Genomic DNA, 16277 nt, shown 5'->3' on the forward strand with positions numbered 1-16277 from the left:
CCAAAACTTCATTAATAATTCATTATCAATATCCTCAAAATTAACAGAACTATCGATCAAGCAATGCGCTTCATACGCGCCTTCTTATCTTTTAGTTTCTCCTAATAAATCGGTTAAAGAGTTAGAAACGAAATATACAATAAAAGGAATACAACATAACATTATTTAAATTACACTAATAAAAAGCATTTAATTAAAACATTATAATTAAATATTATAAATATTTATAATGAATCAATTTTATTAAGTAAATATACCATAATTCTGCAATTTCGGATGACATCGGAGTTCCATCTTTTTTCCTGTGCGTAATGTCAAAAAGTTGAAGGCGTCCAACTTTTTGACCAGACGAGGCTTCCTACAATATAGTAGTAAAAATATTATTTAATAGTAAAAAGTTATTAATACTTGATAGATTTAATAAATCCATAGTACCTCGGCCTGAGCTACACAAGCAAAACTTTTCGACCCTGCCGTGTGCGTAAATTTTTGTTTTTGCCTGCTGCTTGTTCCAACTCGCTCACGGTCCTACATAATGAAATTATTATTACGTATATAGTAAATACTATAAACCGAAAAATTTATAAGAGTTTGCAAGTACATAATACCTCTCCTTTCTTCGAATTCCAAAATCGAACCGCATCTTCCCATTGGTACTCAAAGCATTCCGGTGGGACATTTTGCAATTTTTCTTGAGGCTTATGGGTTTTTAAAATATTCTTTTTCAAAATGCTTTTATTGTCTCTCCATTTTTACCCAATGCCTTCTTGATATAGGCATCGAGACCTCTAAAGCAAACCTATCCTAAAAACACAAGTTTAGGAAGTAAATATAAATGAAACTTAAACAAAAGTATTATAATTACATTAACGTTTTGTTACCTTAATATTAGAGAGAGCTTGATTTTATTGCTATCGGGCATGTTATGCCATGATTAAGTAGTTGATGGGCAACATATTGGCATTTCGTGCTATAATGCCCAAATAGCCCGCTAAAAGTCGAGCTTCTTATCCAACAGTTTGCTCATGGTCGTTTCTAGTTACTTTGACACGCTCGATGAATTTAAGTTATATAAATCTGTTAGGAGCGACGTCCTCACCTCTCAAGCATCCCACCATTTTCAGCTGAAAAATAATAAATTATTACTATATTGAAATTTAAAATAAATCAGTAATAAAATTTAATACAATTTGTAAAATAAACTTAACATTACTTTGAATTTCCACAGACTCGTCAAGTGTCTCGCACACTTGAAGATCCAACAACTGTCTCATTGTTCAAGACTTACTTCTTCCGAATTTGTAGTATTCATACAATACTAAGATCTCTTAATCTTCTTCTAGGCATTTTTCCGCAACACATAAAATAGATAAAATTTTAGTAAGAAATAACAACAATAGTAAATATAAAATAGTTAAATTATATAACATGACCAATGTTAATATTGTAACATTACATATAAATAAAAATCATAAAATCTTACTACATCATAAATCGTAAATATCTTCGTCTACATCCTGACGAACCCATTGAAATTGTGTACTAGTACTAGGGATAATTTCATCTAAGTCTTGTTCTGGAAAAGGCAAAGTTTCTGATCTTTCACCTATGTCATCTCTACTTCCATTCCCCATGTCAAACAAGTCTCTAGGGGTGTTTCGGAGTACAACGTACCAACCCTCATCAATTGGATCTTTCGGAGTAAAAAACTTGTTTAACTTGAGAAGAAAATACATACGGCTCGTCTATCAAATGTTCTCCAGTGTGAATTAATCGAGAGAAATTCACCATTGTAAAACCAAACTGATCATTTTTAATTCCGCGAGCAATATTAGCATCAGCCCATTCACATAGAAATAAGACAACTTTCCATTTTCCATAATAATCCAACTCAATAATGTCGGTTAGAAGTCCATAATACTCCACATTTCCCTCGACAGGAGTACTGTCCCTAGCACTAGCGTAACTTGTAATTAAAGAATTAACAACTACTCCACAATTTTGAGTTCTCCTCAATCTCTCGCGATATTTGGTATGAAATCTGAATCCATTCATGATGAAGCCACTATATCTTTTTACTACTCGATTCGGACCTTGGGAAAGCCATTTAACTTCGTCATTAAAGATATTCCCACTCCAAACCTATTGAATCGAAAGTAAATTGAGTAATTATAAATGTTATGAGAAAACATTATTATTTGTCAACAAAATGTTGAGTTGCATACCGTTTGGCTTAACCATTCATGAAAAGATTCTGCGAATAACCTATTAATCTCGCGATGTTGTAATCTTCGTGGCGTGGGCGAGATCTTAAGATTTGTTTGTACTCACTATGTTAAACACATGTTTAATTCGTTAAAAATAAACAAATCAAAAAAAGAAGAATATTTATCATATTCTAGAACTTACTTGCGTAATTGTTCAAGTGCATCGTGGTGGAAAAGAACATATCTATGCGCTTGTATCCAAGATCGGTCATCTAATTCTACAATTTCAACTTTGCCGATTGGTTCTTCATAACTTTGAAATAAATAAGTTTTGTCCAAGTTAGGATCATTGAGTCCGGCATTTCTACTTGGTCTATTCAATCTTGTTTCAACATCTAAATATCTAGAACAGAATGTCAGACACTCCTCTGCCAAGTAGCCTTCAGCAATTGATCCTTCCGGATAACGCTTGTTACGGCAATAAGACTTCAATTTGCTTAGGAACCTAAACACCATATACAACATTATCAAAACTGGTAACTATAGGTATAAAGGTGAATGCCTTTGAAATAAATTAGCACCTTTCAATTGGATACATCCAACGATAGAAAATCGGCCCACCAATTATTGCTTCATGAGGGAGATGAATGACAAGGTGCACCATAATAGAGAAGAAGGAAGGTGGAAAGATCTTCTCTAAATTGCATAATGTCAAAGCGGCTCGATCTTGTACTTTTTCAAGTTCTTCAACATTCAGAACTTTGCCACAAATTGCTTTCATTATATTGGACAGCTCAATTATACAGGACGTTACCTTCTTTGACATACAGCACCGTAAAGCAACTGGAAGTAGATCTTGCATCAGGATGTGATAGTCATGTGATTTTAATGAATATAGTCTTTGATCTTTAAGACTTACACATCGAGATATATTTGATGAATACGCATCCGGAACCTTTATATCCTTCAACACCGTGCAGAACATTTCTTTCTCTTCCTTTGACATTGCAAAAATTGTAGGCGGCAACCAATATTTTCCATTAGGAAGTACTTGGGGATGAAGATCACGCCTAATTCCCATGTGAACTAAATCAAGTCGACTTTGAAGATTATCTTTTGATTTACCATCGATGTTTAAAATTGTCCGGATGATATTCTTGCAGACATTCTTCTCAATGTGCATCACATCAAGATTGTGGAGTAATATGTGATGCTCCCAATAAGGCAACTAAAAAAAACACTTCTTTTCTTCCACAAGTCCGCCTCATTAGGGTCATCCTCCTCGTCAGATTCATCATCAGATTCATCCCTCGATCGTCTATTTGTTTGCTGTTAGATGGTTGATTCACTTCCGTGAATCGAAATCCATATCTTTTAACATGAATAAGATTTCAGATCCAATGGTCGCTTTCAGAGCTTTTTCAACTCTTCAAGATCAGTCAAATAAAGCCTTCTGAAATCTCTATCTATTATTTTCATCTAACCACCGACGATGCCCCATATAGCAGAACTTCTTCCCATTATATAACCACTGTGAACACGTTTGAGCAGCACAACAAGGACAAGCATAACGTCCTTTGATACTCCAACCCGATAAATTCGCATATGCCGGGAAATCATTAATTGTCCACATCAAAGCAGCACGTAGGTAAAAGTTCTCCTTTCTCAATACATCATACATCTTAAACCCTCCCATAATTGTTTTAACTCTTCAATAAGTGGCTGCAGATATATGTCAATATCATTTCCAAGGCCTTTCTCTCCGGGGATAATCATAGATAATATCAAAGAAGATTGCTTTATGCAGAGCCATGGAGGCAAATTATAAGGAATAATGACCACAGGCCAAGTACTGTACGAGGTGCTCATGATTTTGAAAGGATTAAATCCGTCAGATGCTAACCCGAGCCTTACACTCCTAGGATCACTTGCAAAGCTTGGAAATTTATTGTCAAATGATTTCCATGCAAAAGAATCTGCAGGATGCCTTAATAATCCATCATCCATTCGTTGATCATGATGCCATGTCATAAACTCAGCTGTCTTTGACGACATGAATAGCCTTTGAAGCCTTGGGATTAGTGGGAAATATCGCAAAATCTTGTTCGGCTTCCTTCTTGACTGTGGCCCATATTCATCCTCATTAACATCTTCTACATCTCTATTCATCCAACGAGATTTACCGCAAACATGACAAGACTGTTGATTTCTCTGATCACCCCAATACAACATGCAATCATTTGGGCAACTATGAATTTTGTTGTACCCAAGGCCCAAATCTTTTATCACTTTCTTCATGTCTTTACATGATTGAGGGATTTTTGCAAATGGGAACATTTCTCTCAAAAGCTCTAACAGCATTGTCAAAGAGTTTCCGGTCCACCCTCCCAAACATTTTAAGTGGAAAAGGCGAATATAGAAAGACATTTTCGAAAATTTTGATCCCTCATAAAGTTCTTCATTCATTTCACCAAGTAACGTGTAGAACTTCGCCGCTTTTTCATTCGGTTGTTCATCCGGTACACTTCTTCTCGTTTCCATAAAAGTATTCCCACCGATATTATAATCATCAGATGCAACATAGTTTGGTGGAAATGATTGGAAACTTTCACTCCGCATATTAAATGCATCCCGCATCATACCTTCCATGTCATCTTCTCTAACATGCTGACGGTAACCACTATAAGGATAACCCGGATTAATCGTCGAAGAGGCTCCACTAGTTGTACACTCTCCATGGAAAATCCATTTTTATACCCCGAATGAAGCCATCAACAATTAGATGTTCAGAGACAACTTCACGATAATGCCAATAGATATTGCCACACTTCTTACACGGGCAAAGAATCATATTATCTTGGCTTGAATTGTGAAATGCAAAATCTAAAAAAGATTGCACTCCATTTTGATACTCGTTGCTTGCCCTTGAGAAATTCATCCAAGTCCTATCCATTTCGTAGTTGTTGAAGTCTAAAGTTGGCAATAAGTTTCACGAGTAAGTTGTTTATTATGTAAGTCTTGATATGATATATATTTATGTTTTATGTAAGTTATGTAGATTATGTAAGTTATGAAATTTGAACTTTTAAACTATATGCTTTTAAGGAAATTATTAGATTAAACTACATGTATTAGTTAAGTTATGTAAGTTGTTATGTACGTTATGTGAGTTATGTAATTTATTTAAGTAATGATCAATATTAATACTATTTTGATAAAAATTAGTTATAATATATTTAAACAATGATCAATAATGTTATGTTGATAAAATAATTTATAATTGGCCATTCAATCGTTAAAATTTTTAATTCTTTTTAAGGTCAATAGAATTATTTATAAGCTCCATAGAACTTTTTGGAAATCTTATTAATATAACAAAATTTTAAAGACATTTAAAAATATTAAATATTAAAATCAAACATGTTTAATATAACAAAATAGTAATTTGAATATAATAATATCAAGAAAGAATCGTAGTTTAATTTTTATAAGTAAATTGGAAATAAATTAAGGTTATATAAATATTCAATAGTGATAGAACTTTTTCAATTCTTTTGAATTTTTAAGATTCATCATACGTGGCGTTGTTACACCTAGGAGGATCCATTATATCTTGCACTCAATATAAGGCAACCCGTCAAAGTTTCCAACCTATATACTTTGAATCTTTAAAATATTTAAAATAAGGAATGGACAAGCAAGCTACATATATGGTAATAAAATTAATTCATACTTAAGTTGAATCAAATAATACTTAAGTTGAACCAAAATATAAAAACTTATTCATACTTATTCATACTTCAAATAATAATTAATAATACTATTTTGATAAAAATTAGTTATAACTTTTAAAGACATTTAAAAATATTAAATATTAAAATCAAACATGTTTAATATAACAAAGTAGTAATTTGAATATAATAATATCAAGAAAGAATCGTAGTTTAATTTTTATAAGTAAATTGGAAATAAATTAAGGTTATATAAATATTCAATAGCGATAGAACTTTTTTCAATTCTTTTTGAATTTTTTAAGATTCATCATACGTGGCGTTGTTACACCTAGGGAGGATCCATTATATCTTGCAGCTCGATATAAGGCAACCCGTCAGGTTTCCAGCCTATATACTTTGAATCTTTAAAATATTTAAAATAAGGAATGGACAAGCAAGCTACATATATGGTAATAAAATTAATTCATACTTAAGTTGAATCAAATAATACTTAAGTTGAACCAAAATATAAAAACTTATTCATACTTATTCATACTTCAAATAATAATTAATAATACTATTTTGATAAAATTAGTTATAACTTTTAAAGACATTTAAAAATATTAGATATTAAAATCAAACATGTTTAATATAACAAAGTAGTAATTTGAATATAATAATATCAAGAAAGAATCGTAGTTTAATTTTTATAAGTAAATTGAAAATAAATTAAGGTTATATAAATATTCAATAGCGATAGAACTTTTTCAATTCTTTTGAATTTTTAAGATTCATCATACGTGGCGTTGTTACACCTAGGAGGATCCATTATATCTTGCACTCGATATAAGGCAACCCGTCAAGTTTCCAAACCTATATACTTTGAATCTTTAAAATATTTAAAATAAGGTTGGAGAGAAGGTCACTATTGTTGTAATTATAATGGACAAGCAAGCTACATATATGGTAATAAAATTAATTCATACTTATTCATACTTCAAATAATTAATACTATAAGGTCGGGTTTCAACCTATATACTTTGAATCTTTAAAATATTTAAAACGTACCTTAATAAAACGTACCTGGTCTACTCCACTCTCACCAGCAAACAGAGGCTGGAGTCCAAAAAGTAATATTTGTTAAGTAATTTAAAGTGAAAATGCATAGAAATAAGGAAAAAAATTTAGCAACTAAACGGCTCAGACGTACCTAGAACAAATGTCAATGGCTGTGGTGTATTTAGTTGCACCAAATATTATTTCAGGTGCTCGATAGTACCTAGAACAGATGTAAGATTATAAGAGTAGCACCAAATATATTTCAGTTTAAGCAAATATAAAAACTTTATCTATATCAGTACCAAATTTTAATTCGAAGATTAAATGGCAGCTTCAGTTGAACCAATACTTGCAGGAGGAGCAGAAGCGATAAATGAAGTCTGTACACCAAAGAAAATCGGCAAAACTGCATCAGTATAGAAAGCACACTTATCATCAATGGGACAAAGGAAACTTAAGGATGTGATGACAGAACTACTCAAGAAGACACCGATTATCACGTGTTCTTATTCATACTTATTCATACTTCAAATAATAATTAATACTATTTTGATAAAAATTAGTTATAACTTTTAAAGACATTTAAAAATATTAAATATTAAATATTAAAATCAACTGATTCAACCCCAATCAACTGGAATTTGCCAATGACCATGAAAAACATCATAATATATTGAGTCTTGCTGCAATTTACTATATCCAATATAAGCTTGCCATTCTAAATACCATTATCAGTGCCATTTTCTTCCTTCACCATAGCATTTATTACCTTCAATCGACATCTCATTTTATAATTAGAAATTGAAAAGCATTTTCAAACAAAATATAACAATTTTATTATATAAAACGTGAGCAACAAGACAGCATTAAACTCTTAAATCAATCTAAGTCCACACTAAACACATAAGTTGGATAGAAACATGAAAACAGACCAAAAGAACATCTAAATAACCAAAATGGAATCACCATTATTATGTAAACATGAAAATGCACAGATTGAAACAAACCAACTTTGCATGTGCAGAATCATACTCCACAAAACTCATAAACATTAACTTCTCCTAACCGAATACCAACTTTATGTTTACAGAGGCCTTGATGGAAACTAACATAATCATTGATATATAACTTATCTAATAAGAATCACAGAATATGCAGAAAGTACCTGAGTATTTAGTATCAAGAGAACCATGTATTCAAAGGAAAAGAACCAGAAATTGATCAATGTATGCAAAACTTGGTTTATATTTCAAAACTGGAATAAAGCTTTCATCTAGTACGAAATACATACATATATAGAGACACAAACACACAGGCATACATCTTCCATTACCTAAATCTGTTTCTTGAAAATAAAAGATAAGTAAGCTTCTACAGGAAACTTAACGAAGGAAGCCAAATCGAGACAAAACACAAAAAAGAGTGGATGAAATAAGCTTAAAAATTTAGGAGTGTAATTAAAATGTTAATTAAATATTAGGAAAAACATTAAAAATTTAGGAATGTAATTAAATGTTAATTAAACATTGAAAACATAAAAGGAAAAACATGTTGAAAGAAACATAAATGTTAGGAAAAACATGTTACCTTGATTGAAATGGAAATGTTTTCTTGAGGGTTTATTTAGAGATGCTTGGGATTGATCTCTAATAATGTCGAGAGACTTCCCTACTCATTGCATTTGAAGAACAAAAGTCTGTTTCTGGTCGACAAAACAATCAAATGAGTTCTAAAAATAAACAACATTTAATGATTGGTATAATATTAATTATATTGCATAATAACAGGTGGGAATAAACAAATAAAATGATTAAAAAAAATAGCCAGCAATTTGGTATAACATTAACAGGAGAAATAGGACCAAGCTCAATACCATTAAAAGACAGTAAGTTACATTGTATACATATTAAAAGACAGTAAGTTGTTGTTGCTCCAGTAAATTTGAAAGCTGTCTATATATTTGGGATCATAGTAGATCCAATATATATAAGCACTAACAATATTATATTAATGCCAAAGACCTTGTTTTACTCTCCGTGAGAGGAGCTGATCCTCAAACACCAAGTTATCCACAGCTTGTCAGAGAGAAAAGTGAATAACAGGAAAACCGAACCAAATGAAGAGCAAATATAATTCAAAGCAAGTGCTAAAACGAATTCTGATTCCTATCAAAATTGGTCAAAACATCACCTTCGAGCTCATTGTATATAGGTTGAACATTGAAATGGCAAACATATGCATTAGTCATAATAGGATAACTACTAGTAAATCCAAAATTGCCATTTTCGATCCAAAATCTGGCTCCTCCTTGGAGCCTCTATCTTCCCTTCAATAAGCTTAATGAATGCAACAACAAAGCAAACCACAACGAAAACAACAATGAGAGCTACCAAGCGTACCAAGTCATGCTCAATGAATCAATCCTATCTAACACGCAAAGTGGAGCAAGAAAACAACCATAACAACCAAAACCAATAACTTCCTATGATCCCCAAAACCAGTCCTAACCACCGATCGAGAACCCCAATATGACGAATCGAACCGGACATAACATCACCCGGACATTACTGAACCGAACCGGTCCTAACCAGCGATCGAGAATCCTAAAACAAGCCCTAGAACCTTCATAGTAGCGGTAAAGCCATGATTCCAGCACCAATAATTGTGGTGGTTCGATTAAAAAAACACCGAAACACCGGACCGGTATTGGGTTTACTTAAAACAAGGGTATAATCACCGAGATCAACATCAACATCAATATCAACATCATCATCATCATTAAGATCATCAAAATCATCAATAACCTTGGGATGATTTACGGTTCCCATCATCGAGAGGAGCGATTTTGTTGGGATCTAAAGTCGTGGTGTTCATTATGCATTTGTAATTCTACAAATGAGCCTTTGGGTATAATGAATAATTACTATCCATTCTAGATCAAAGAAATGCTTAAGAAGCTTGAAACTTTTTGAAGATCTCTCAGAAAAAAATCGAATGTAACGATTAAAAAACTTACAAAGAATTGGGAGGAATTGAATTGAATGGAATGGATTTTGAAAGGGTCAAGAAAAAGCAGCAGATCCGTGGTGGGTCAACGTTTTTGGATGCTTTATTGGAAGGAGAGAGATAAAGAGCAATATGTTTGGAAATAAAGGAAAAGTTTTCCAGTGCTGCCATTGGAGGATATAATTAAAAGCCAAAGCAACATGGCCAGAACATAATCACTCCCAGACTACTAAAGCAACTGAACAAATCAGAGCAGAGGTTATGTGCTAAAAACGAGTTGCAAGTTCTCCATGAATAACATTTAATTACACGAATGACAGAAAAGTCTACAAGAGAAGAAGACGTAAGAAAATTCCAGCATACACTACATATCAAGTAAGGAAGTGGTTGTTCAAAATAGCAAGTTTAGTCAATTAAGCTTAATTCCAAAAAAAAATAAAAGCCAAGTAATACAGTAACTACACATTAATCTAAAGGGGACTAAAAAACTAACCATTTCAAACCCATGAAGCATCTGACCGTCGACGAGAGGAAAGGGAAAATAGTAAGGGATTTCGGGAATGGGGGAACAGATTAAGGGAAAAAAAGGGGACTTGGGGAAAATGTTAGGGATTTCGGGTTTAGGGAATTAGGGGATGATTTGGGGAAAAAGAAAGAGGTGTTTGTTTTAGGGATTTGGGGAAGGAAGACGAGATGGGGGAAAATGACTTAGCAAAAAAATGAAACTGATTTCGGGTAAAGGGCATAAACCTCAGGAGAGAAAAAACGATGCCGTTTCAAATAAGAAAAATTTGTGGCGTTTTCAGCAACGCGTCGCTAATAAAACCTTTTGCGGCGTTTTCAGCGAAGCGCCAGTAACACCTATTTTATCTACACTATAAAACGACGCCGTTCTAATACGCGTTGTGGCGTTTATTATAGAAACGCCGCTAAAGCCACTACTATTCAGAGGAAACGACGCGCTTTTACTCTAATGTATAATGAATTTTGTATGCGTTTTCTAAAAAACGCCGCTATTTTCTATCTTTTGCGCGCTTTTATGTATAAACGCCGCTAATACTGAATATTTTATAGAAATTGATCAAAATTTAAAACTATATATTTAGAATTTCTTTTAAATTATATATAAACCCTAAAACCCTAACTATAGTTGAAACTTTAATTTTGATTTAATACACATTTTAAAATACATATTATGTATGCATATAAATTAATTAAATAAAAACATGATGTTGTTTATTATATCAATAACGTGTAAATATTTTACAAGATCTAGATCAAATTACAGTTCATGTACACAATTACACACTAAACCACTTTTCATATATATATTTATATGTATTTTAAAATAATAATTTATATATATTTATCTTATATACATTTATCTTTTAAATTAAAATCCAAAATTATACTCTAAATTTAAAACCCTAAACCTGGTACTCTAAACCCTAAACCTTAGACCACAAACACAAAACCCCTCACCCCAAACTTTAAACCCCAAAACCATTCGGTAACCCCTAAACCAACCATAACTCCTAGACCATAAAGCCCAAACTATAAAGTACTCTAAAAAACTGTTAACCCTAAACCATAATAAACATATTTTTAGGAATTTGTGTGGCCAATGTTAGTGTAGTACAAATTAAAAACACACACACACACACATATATATATATATATATGTTTATATTCTTATATTAAATAATATTATGAGTACGTATATACAAAATAACATGAATCTTAGTAAAATCCAAATGTTCTTGATTAATTTCTAGCTAATAGTATCATTTCCTTAAACTCTTAACCTAAACTTAATTTTTAACATATTTTATTTCAGACATTCTATTTAATCTAAATATATTTAAACAAAAAATAGATAATTAAAAATACACAATAGCATTATTATTTATACAAAGTTACATAACTTTAATAAAACAATTAATTCTCTATTGGAACACTCTAGTTATAATGTCCACTCTGTAAGATATTTCTATGTTATATAAGCTTGGAATATATACATAGTTCAACAAATGCTAATTCCACATTCAAAATCACCCATTCTTAATAGCATCCCAAGTAAGAATCTGGAAAGGAAATTATCTCTTAAGAAGTTAATAATTGTCCCATTCTAAACTTTAACCCTAACCTTTAAACCCTAAATCATAATCCATAAACCCCGAATTCATCATAAACCTTCAAATACTAGTTAACTCCTAAACCTTAAACCATAGTTAACGATCATAATTAAACCTGCTTAAACCATATATCTTAAACCATAAACCTTAAACTATAATGATAATTAATTCAATATTTTAAATTCAATACTATCTCTTTTATGATTATATAAGAAAATATTTAATATATTGTATAATCATAAATTTTAATAATTATTGTTTTAGAGGTTAGAGATTAGTGTTTATGATTCTTTTTAAGGTTTAGGGGTTATGGGATTTGTAGCGGCGTTTTACCAAAAGTGCCGCTAATGCTCAGGTTTTTAGCGGCGTTTTACCAAAAGCGCCGCTAGTGCTCTGGTTTTTAGCGGCGTTTTACCCAAAGCGCCGCTAGTGCTCTAGTTTTTAGTGGCGTTTTCCCAAAGCGCCGCTAATGCCCTGGTTTTTAGTGGCATTTCACCGAAAGCGCCGCTAATGCTCTAGTTTTTAGCGGCGTTTTACCTAAAGCGCAGCTAATGCCCTGTTTTTAGCGGCGTTTTAGTAAAAAATGCCGCTATTGTTCTGTTTTTACCGGCGTTTTTTTTTAGAACGCCGCTATTGGTCTGAATTTTAAAATTTTGGCGGCATTTTTTAATAAAACGCCACTAAAAACGCCGCTAAAGCCCTATTTTCCTATAGTGTAAATCCCGTTGGTTCTGGGGAGTTCAACTATAAATAGAGGTCTCCTTTTCATTTGTAATTATTTCATTCATAGTTTGAATATATTTGAAAGTATTTACTCAAACAGTTAGTGTTCTATTTTCCTTTGGACTTTTCTATTTTTTGTTGCTTTTCCGTTCGAGTTTATTTTCGCTATACTTTTGTGTCTTAGAGAATTTCTGTGGGGATTTTCACTTTGCGAGAGTTTAGGCAGACTTAGGTGCATTTGAAGCGAAGAAATCGCCTAAAACCACGGGCATTGCAAGACGAAAGGTCTAGCCCCGTGACATCTCGACCTACAATAGAAGGGGGACTCGACGTTAGAAGAATGGAGGAATTGAATTGCTTTTTCTTGATGATGATTTGTTATCATCTTGTGTTAAGTAAGAATAAGTTATGGGTGCAGATCTTACCGTCTAAATATAAATGGGAAGCTACTCTTCCTTTTTTCCGAGTGAGAATTGTTCTTGGCTTTGGAAAGGAATTTGTAAGACTTGAAATAATGTTTGTGATGGTATAATTTGGACCATTGGAAATGGTCAGCATGTAGACTTTCAGAAAGATAAGTGGTTGCCGAATCATGGGCTTCTAATTAGTAGTGTGGTGCAGCAAAATATCGATGCCTCTAGCTTTACTCTGGTCGCATCAATGGTAGATTCGAACGGGCTTGGGATTGGTCCCAGTTCGGGCATTTAATTTCTCATGACGCAGTGAATACTATTGCAACCATCGTTCCACCTATGGAAAATGACTTAGATATGATGTACATGGCTGGAAATGGAATCCTCAAAAGGAATTTCAATATGAAATCAGCGTATCCATTACAAGCTGATAGAGACTCCAGAAAGAAGGTGATGTCGAAGTTCAATGGTGGCAAAGGATAGGGTCATTCTTATGGTTGGCATTTAGCATGAAATTACTCGCAAATGAAGAAAGAGTTGGGAGACATCTTGCAAGTAGTGATTCCTGTATTTTTTCCTCGAACATCAAGGAAGATACAGGCCATGTACTCCGCTCTCACTGCTATGTAGTCTGTGCTTGGGGAAGCCTGATTAAAATGTATTTTAATTGATGTAATTTTAGTGTTTCTTCCCTCTTAATCAAAAAGAAAAAGCGGAATGGAGTTTGTAATATTTAATGAAAGTGTAACAAGAAAAGCAAAAACCTCAATGACTGACAGGAACCAACTATTGTCGTCATTATTACATTATTGAATCCTTTCAAAGTTAAACACAAACTAAAAGCAGCAGCTTATAATTATATATGTTTATATAAAAACAGAATCAAATAAATGCCTGTCTGGATTGGATTGGATTCAGTTGTTAACCTAATTTCCTGACGATGGCTTCATGAACTTTCAAACCTCCCTTCCATTTCCCACTCCAGACTTCATACAAACCAAAATAAAGCCTTTTGTCGGGTTCGTTTGAAAGAATAGGTTCGATAGTGAAGGAATCATCGGTTGGAACCATAATGGGGTCCTTTGGCAAGTTGTCTAGTTCCTTGAGCCTTTTCCACTTGTACTTACCTTTCTTCCCTACCTTGGCCATCAAGAAAATAGGTGCCCCGCTCCATCCAAAAGAATCCCTTCTGAAGCTGAGTTTAAAGCTGATTTCATATCTGGTTAAAGGCTCTAGTTTCACTGAACCCGTTACTTCCAACCAAGATACCTGAATCAGCTCTGCTGCTTCCTGCTCACTAAACAACCACGTTTCCACTACCATTATTTTTACTTCCACACAAATTTAATCAACTTATTTCTCTAAAAATGCAAGGGTAATGAATAAATAAATAAAAAAGATTTGTTCTAACTCGTACTCTGGTATAGGTGAGCGAGGAATGCGCCAGTAACGACTGTCATTTCCCCATACAATGTTAAATGCTTTGGGTTTAAATATAAAATCTCCCTGCGAAATATAAGGAAAAATAACTTTTCAGAGACATTTTAATTATTTTCCTGATAACCAAACAACACGTCTGGTTCATCCTTTAAAATTTGATTGATATTACCATGTATTTACCTCGTTTGCTATGATAGCATTGGGATCTGCATCTTGATGAGACTTGCTAGCCATTGTGAAGATGAAGAGCTTGTTATGTTTTGAAATGAAATGTGAGCCCTATTTTTATAAAGGGTGAGGGTAGTGGTAGGAAGGAATTTTTTATTTTTATTTTTTGCTCAATATGACTCCTCAAAGTAAAGGATAACAAAACATGTTGGAAAACGAAAAGAATCAACTTTTTTTGATGAATGAACATAAATTTTTGATAAACTGTTTGTGAACCGTTCGTATAATGTTCATTTATTAAGCTAAATAAACGAGTATAAACAAAAATTTTATGTTTGTAACGAACAAACATGAATAGAGGTGTGTTCGGTTCGTTTATGCTCACAAACAAGCTAGTTTATTGACTCGTTTATTTATTAATGATATTTTCTTATAAAAATTCCATTAATATATATTAATAAAATTATTTTGATTTATATTTTTTTCATTTATAATATAATTATTAATATTTATATTTGACTATTTTATATCTAAATAATATATGTGTGTCTATGTATGTATTTATTTATTATTTATTAGTATTATTCGTGAACATGTTCAATTATATGTTTATGAACATGTTCGTTTAATATTCGTGAACATTAAACAAACATGAACAAAGAAATTAAAATTCTTAACAAATACAAACTAAACACAAACAATCTTAAAAATAAAGAAATGAACGTAAGTTTATAACCCTAATTCTTTTAGATTAGTATAAAAAGCTTTTTAGAAGAGATGAGTGGATCCCGTTTTAATTGATTTATTCAAAGGTGGCTGTATGTATATATAAAAGTTGCATTTATTTCCATATGGTGTTTTTTCCCTTTAAGAGTGTTGGTAGTCGATCATTAACATCTTTGGAATCCAATGAACATACGTGAAACTGTAAGCCCCACTGAAAAAAGTTGAATGAATTCCTTTCCCATGGTCGGCCAGAAGAATATTTAACCAACTTATTAAACAATTCTTCTTCTTTTTTAAAATTTTGGGCAGTAGTTCTTATCATTAACGTCTTTGCATGTATGCATATCATTGTCACGCAATTTGTGCCGCATAATTTAGACGTTGAAGAATGACGTGTGGATTAAAGTTGGCAGCCATGAATATATATATATATATATATATTTGAGAACTAGATGCTCCTGCGGAGGCCCCTCCGCTTCTATTTTACCTATATCACGCAAAAAATTTTTAATATTTATAAAAACTTTATGGTTCAAAAATATTCACCCAAATAATTTATAATGAATAGTAAATTTAAGTTATGAGAATCTAATGGCGAACACTCTTTTGAAATTTGACCCAACGATTATCTGATGATTGTGTCAGACTTTAAAATTTTGATTTTCTTTTTGGGACTTTAATGGCCGG

At 32.4% G+C, this 16277-nt stretch overlaps 1 protein-coding gene and 1 long non-coding RNA gene across 2 annotated transcripts; both read right to left on the reverse strand.

Moving 5' to 3' along the window:
• Positions 1-276: 276 nt before the first annotated feature.
• LOC128294002 (uncharacterized) lies at positions 277-661 on the reverse strand. Its single transcript, XR_008284169.1, has 3 exons — positions 609-661; positions 436-528; positions 277-358 (listed from the first exon to the last, which is right to left on the reverse strand). It is a non-coding gene; the product is annotated as an uncharacterized LOC128294002 (long non-coding RNA).
• A 13318-nt stretch (positions 662-13979) lies between these two features.
• Positions 13980-15017, reverse strand: LOC108485906 (protein PHLOEM PROTEIN 2-LIKE A9-like). The gene is made up of 3 exons (XM_017789750.2): positions 14877-15017; positions 14674-14762; positions 13980-14553 (listed from the first exon to the last, which is right to left on the reverse strand). Exons 1-3 carry the CDS (start codon positions 14928-14930, stop codon positions 14178-14180), a joined length of 519 nt encoding a protein of 172 aa, XP_017645239.1. The 5' UTR covers positions 14931-15017; the 3' UTR covers positions 13980-14177.
• Positions 15018-16277: the final 1260 nt, after the last annotated feature.

This window comes from Gossypium arboreum, chromosome 6, assembly GCF_025698485.1.
Source record: "Gossypium arboreum isolate Shixiya-1 chromosome 6, ASM2569848v2, whole genome shotgun sequence".
Classification (NCBI taxonomy): Eukaryota; Viridiplantae; Streptophyta; class Magnoliopsida; order Malvales; family Malvaceae; genus Gossypium; species Gossypium arboreum.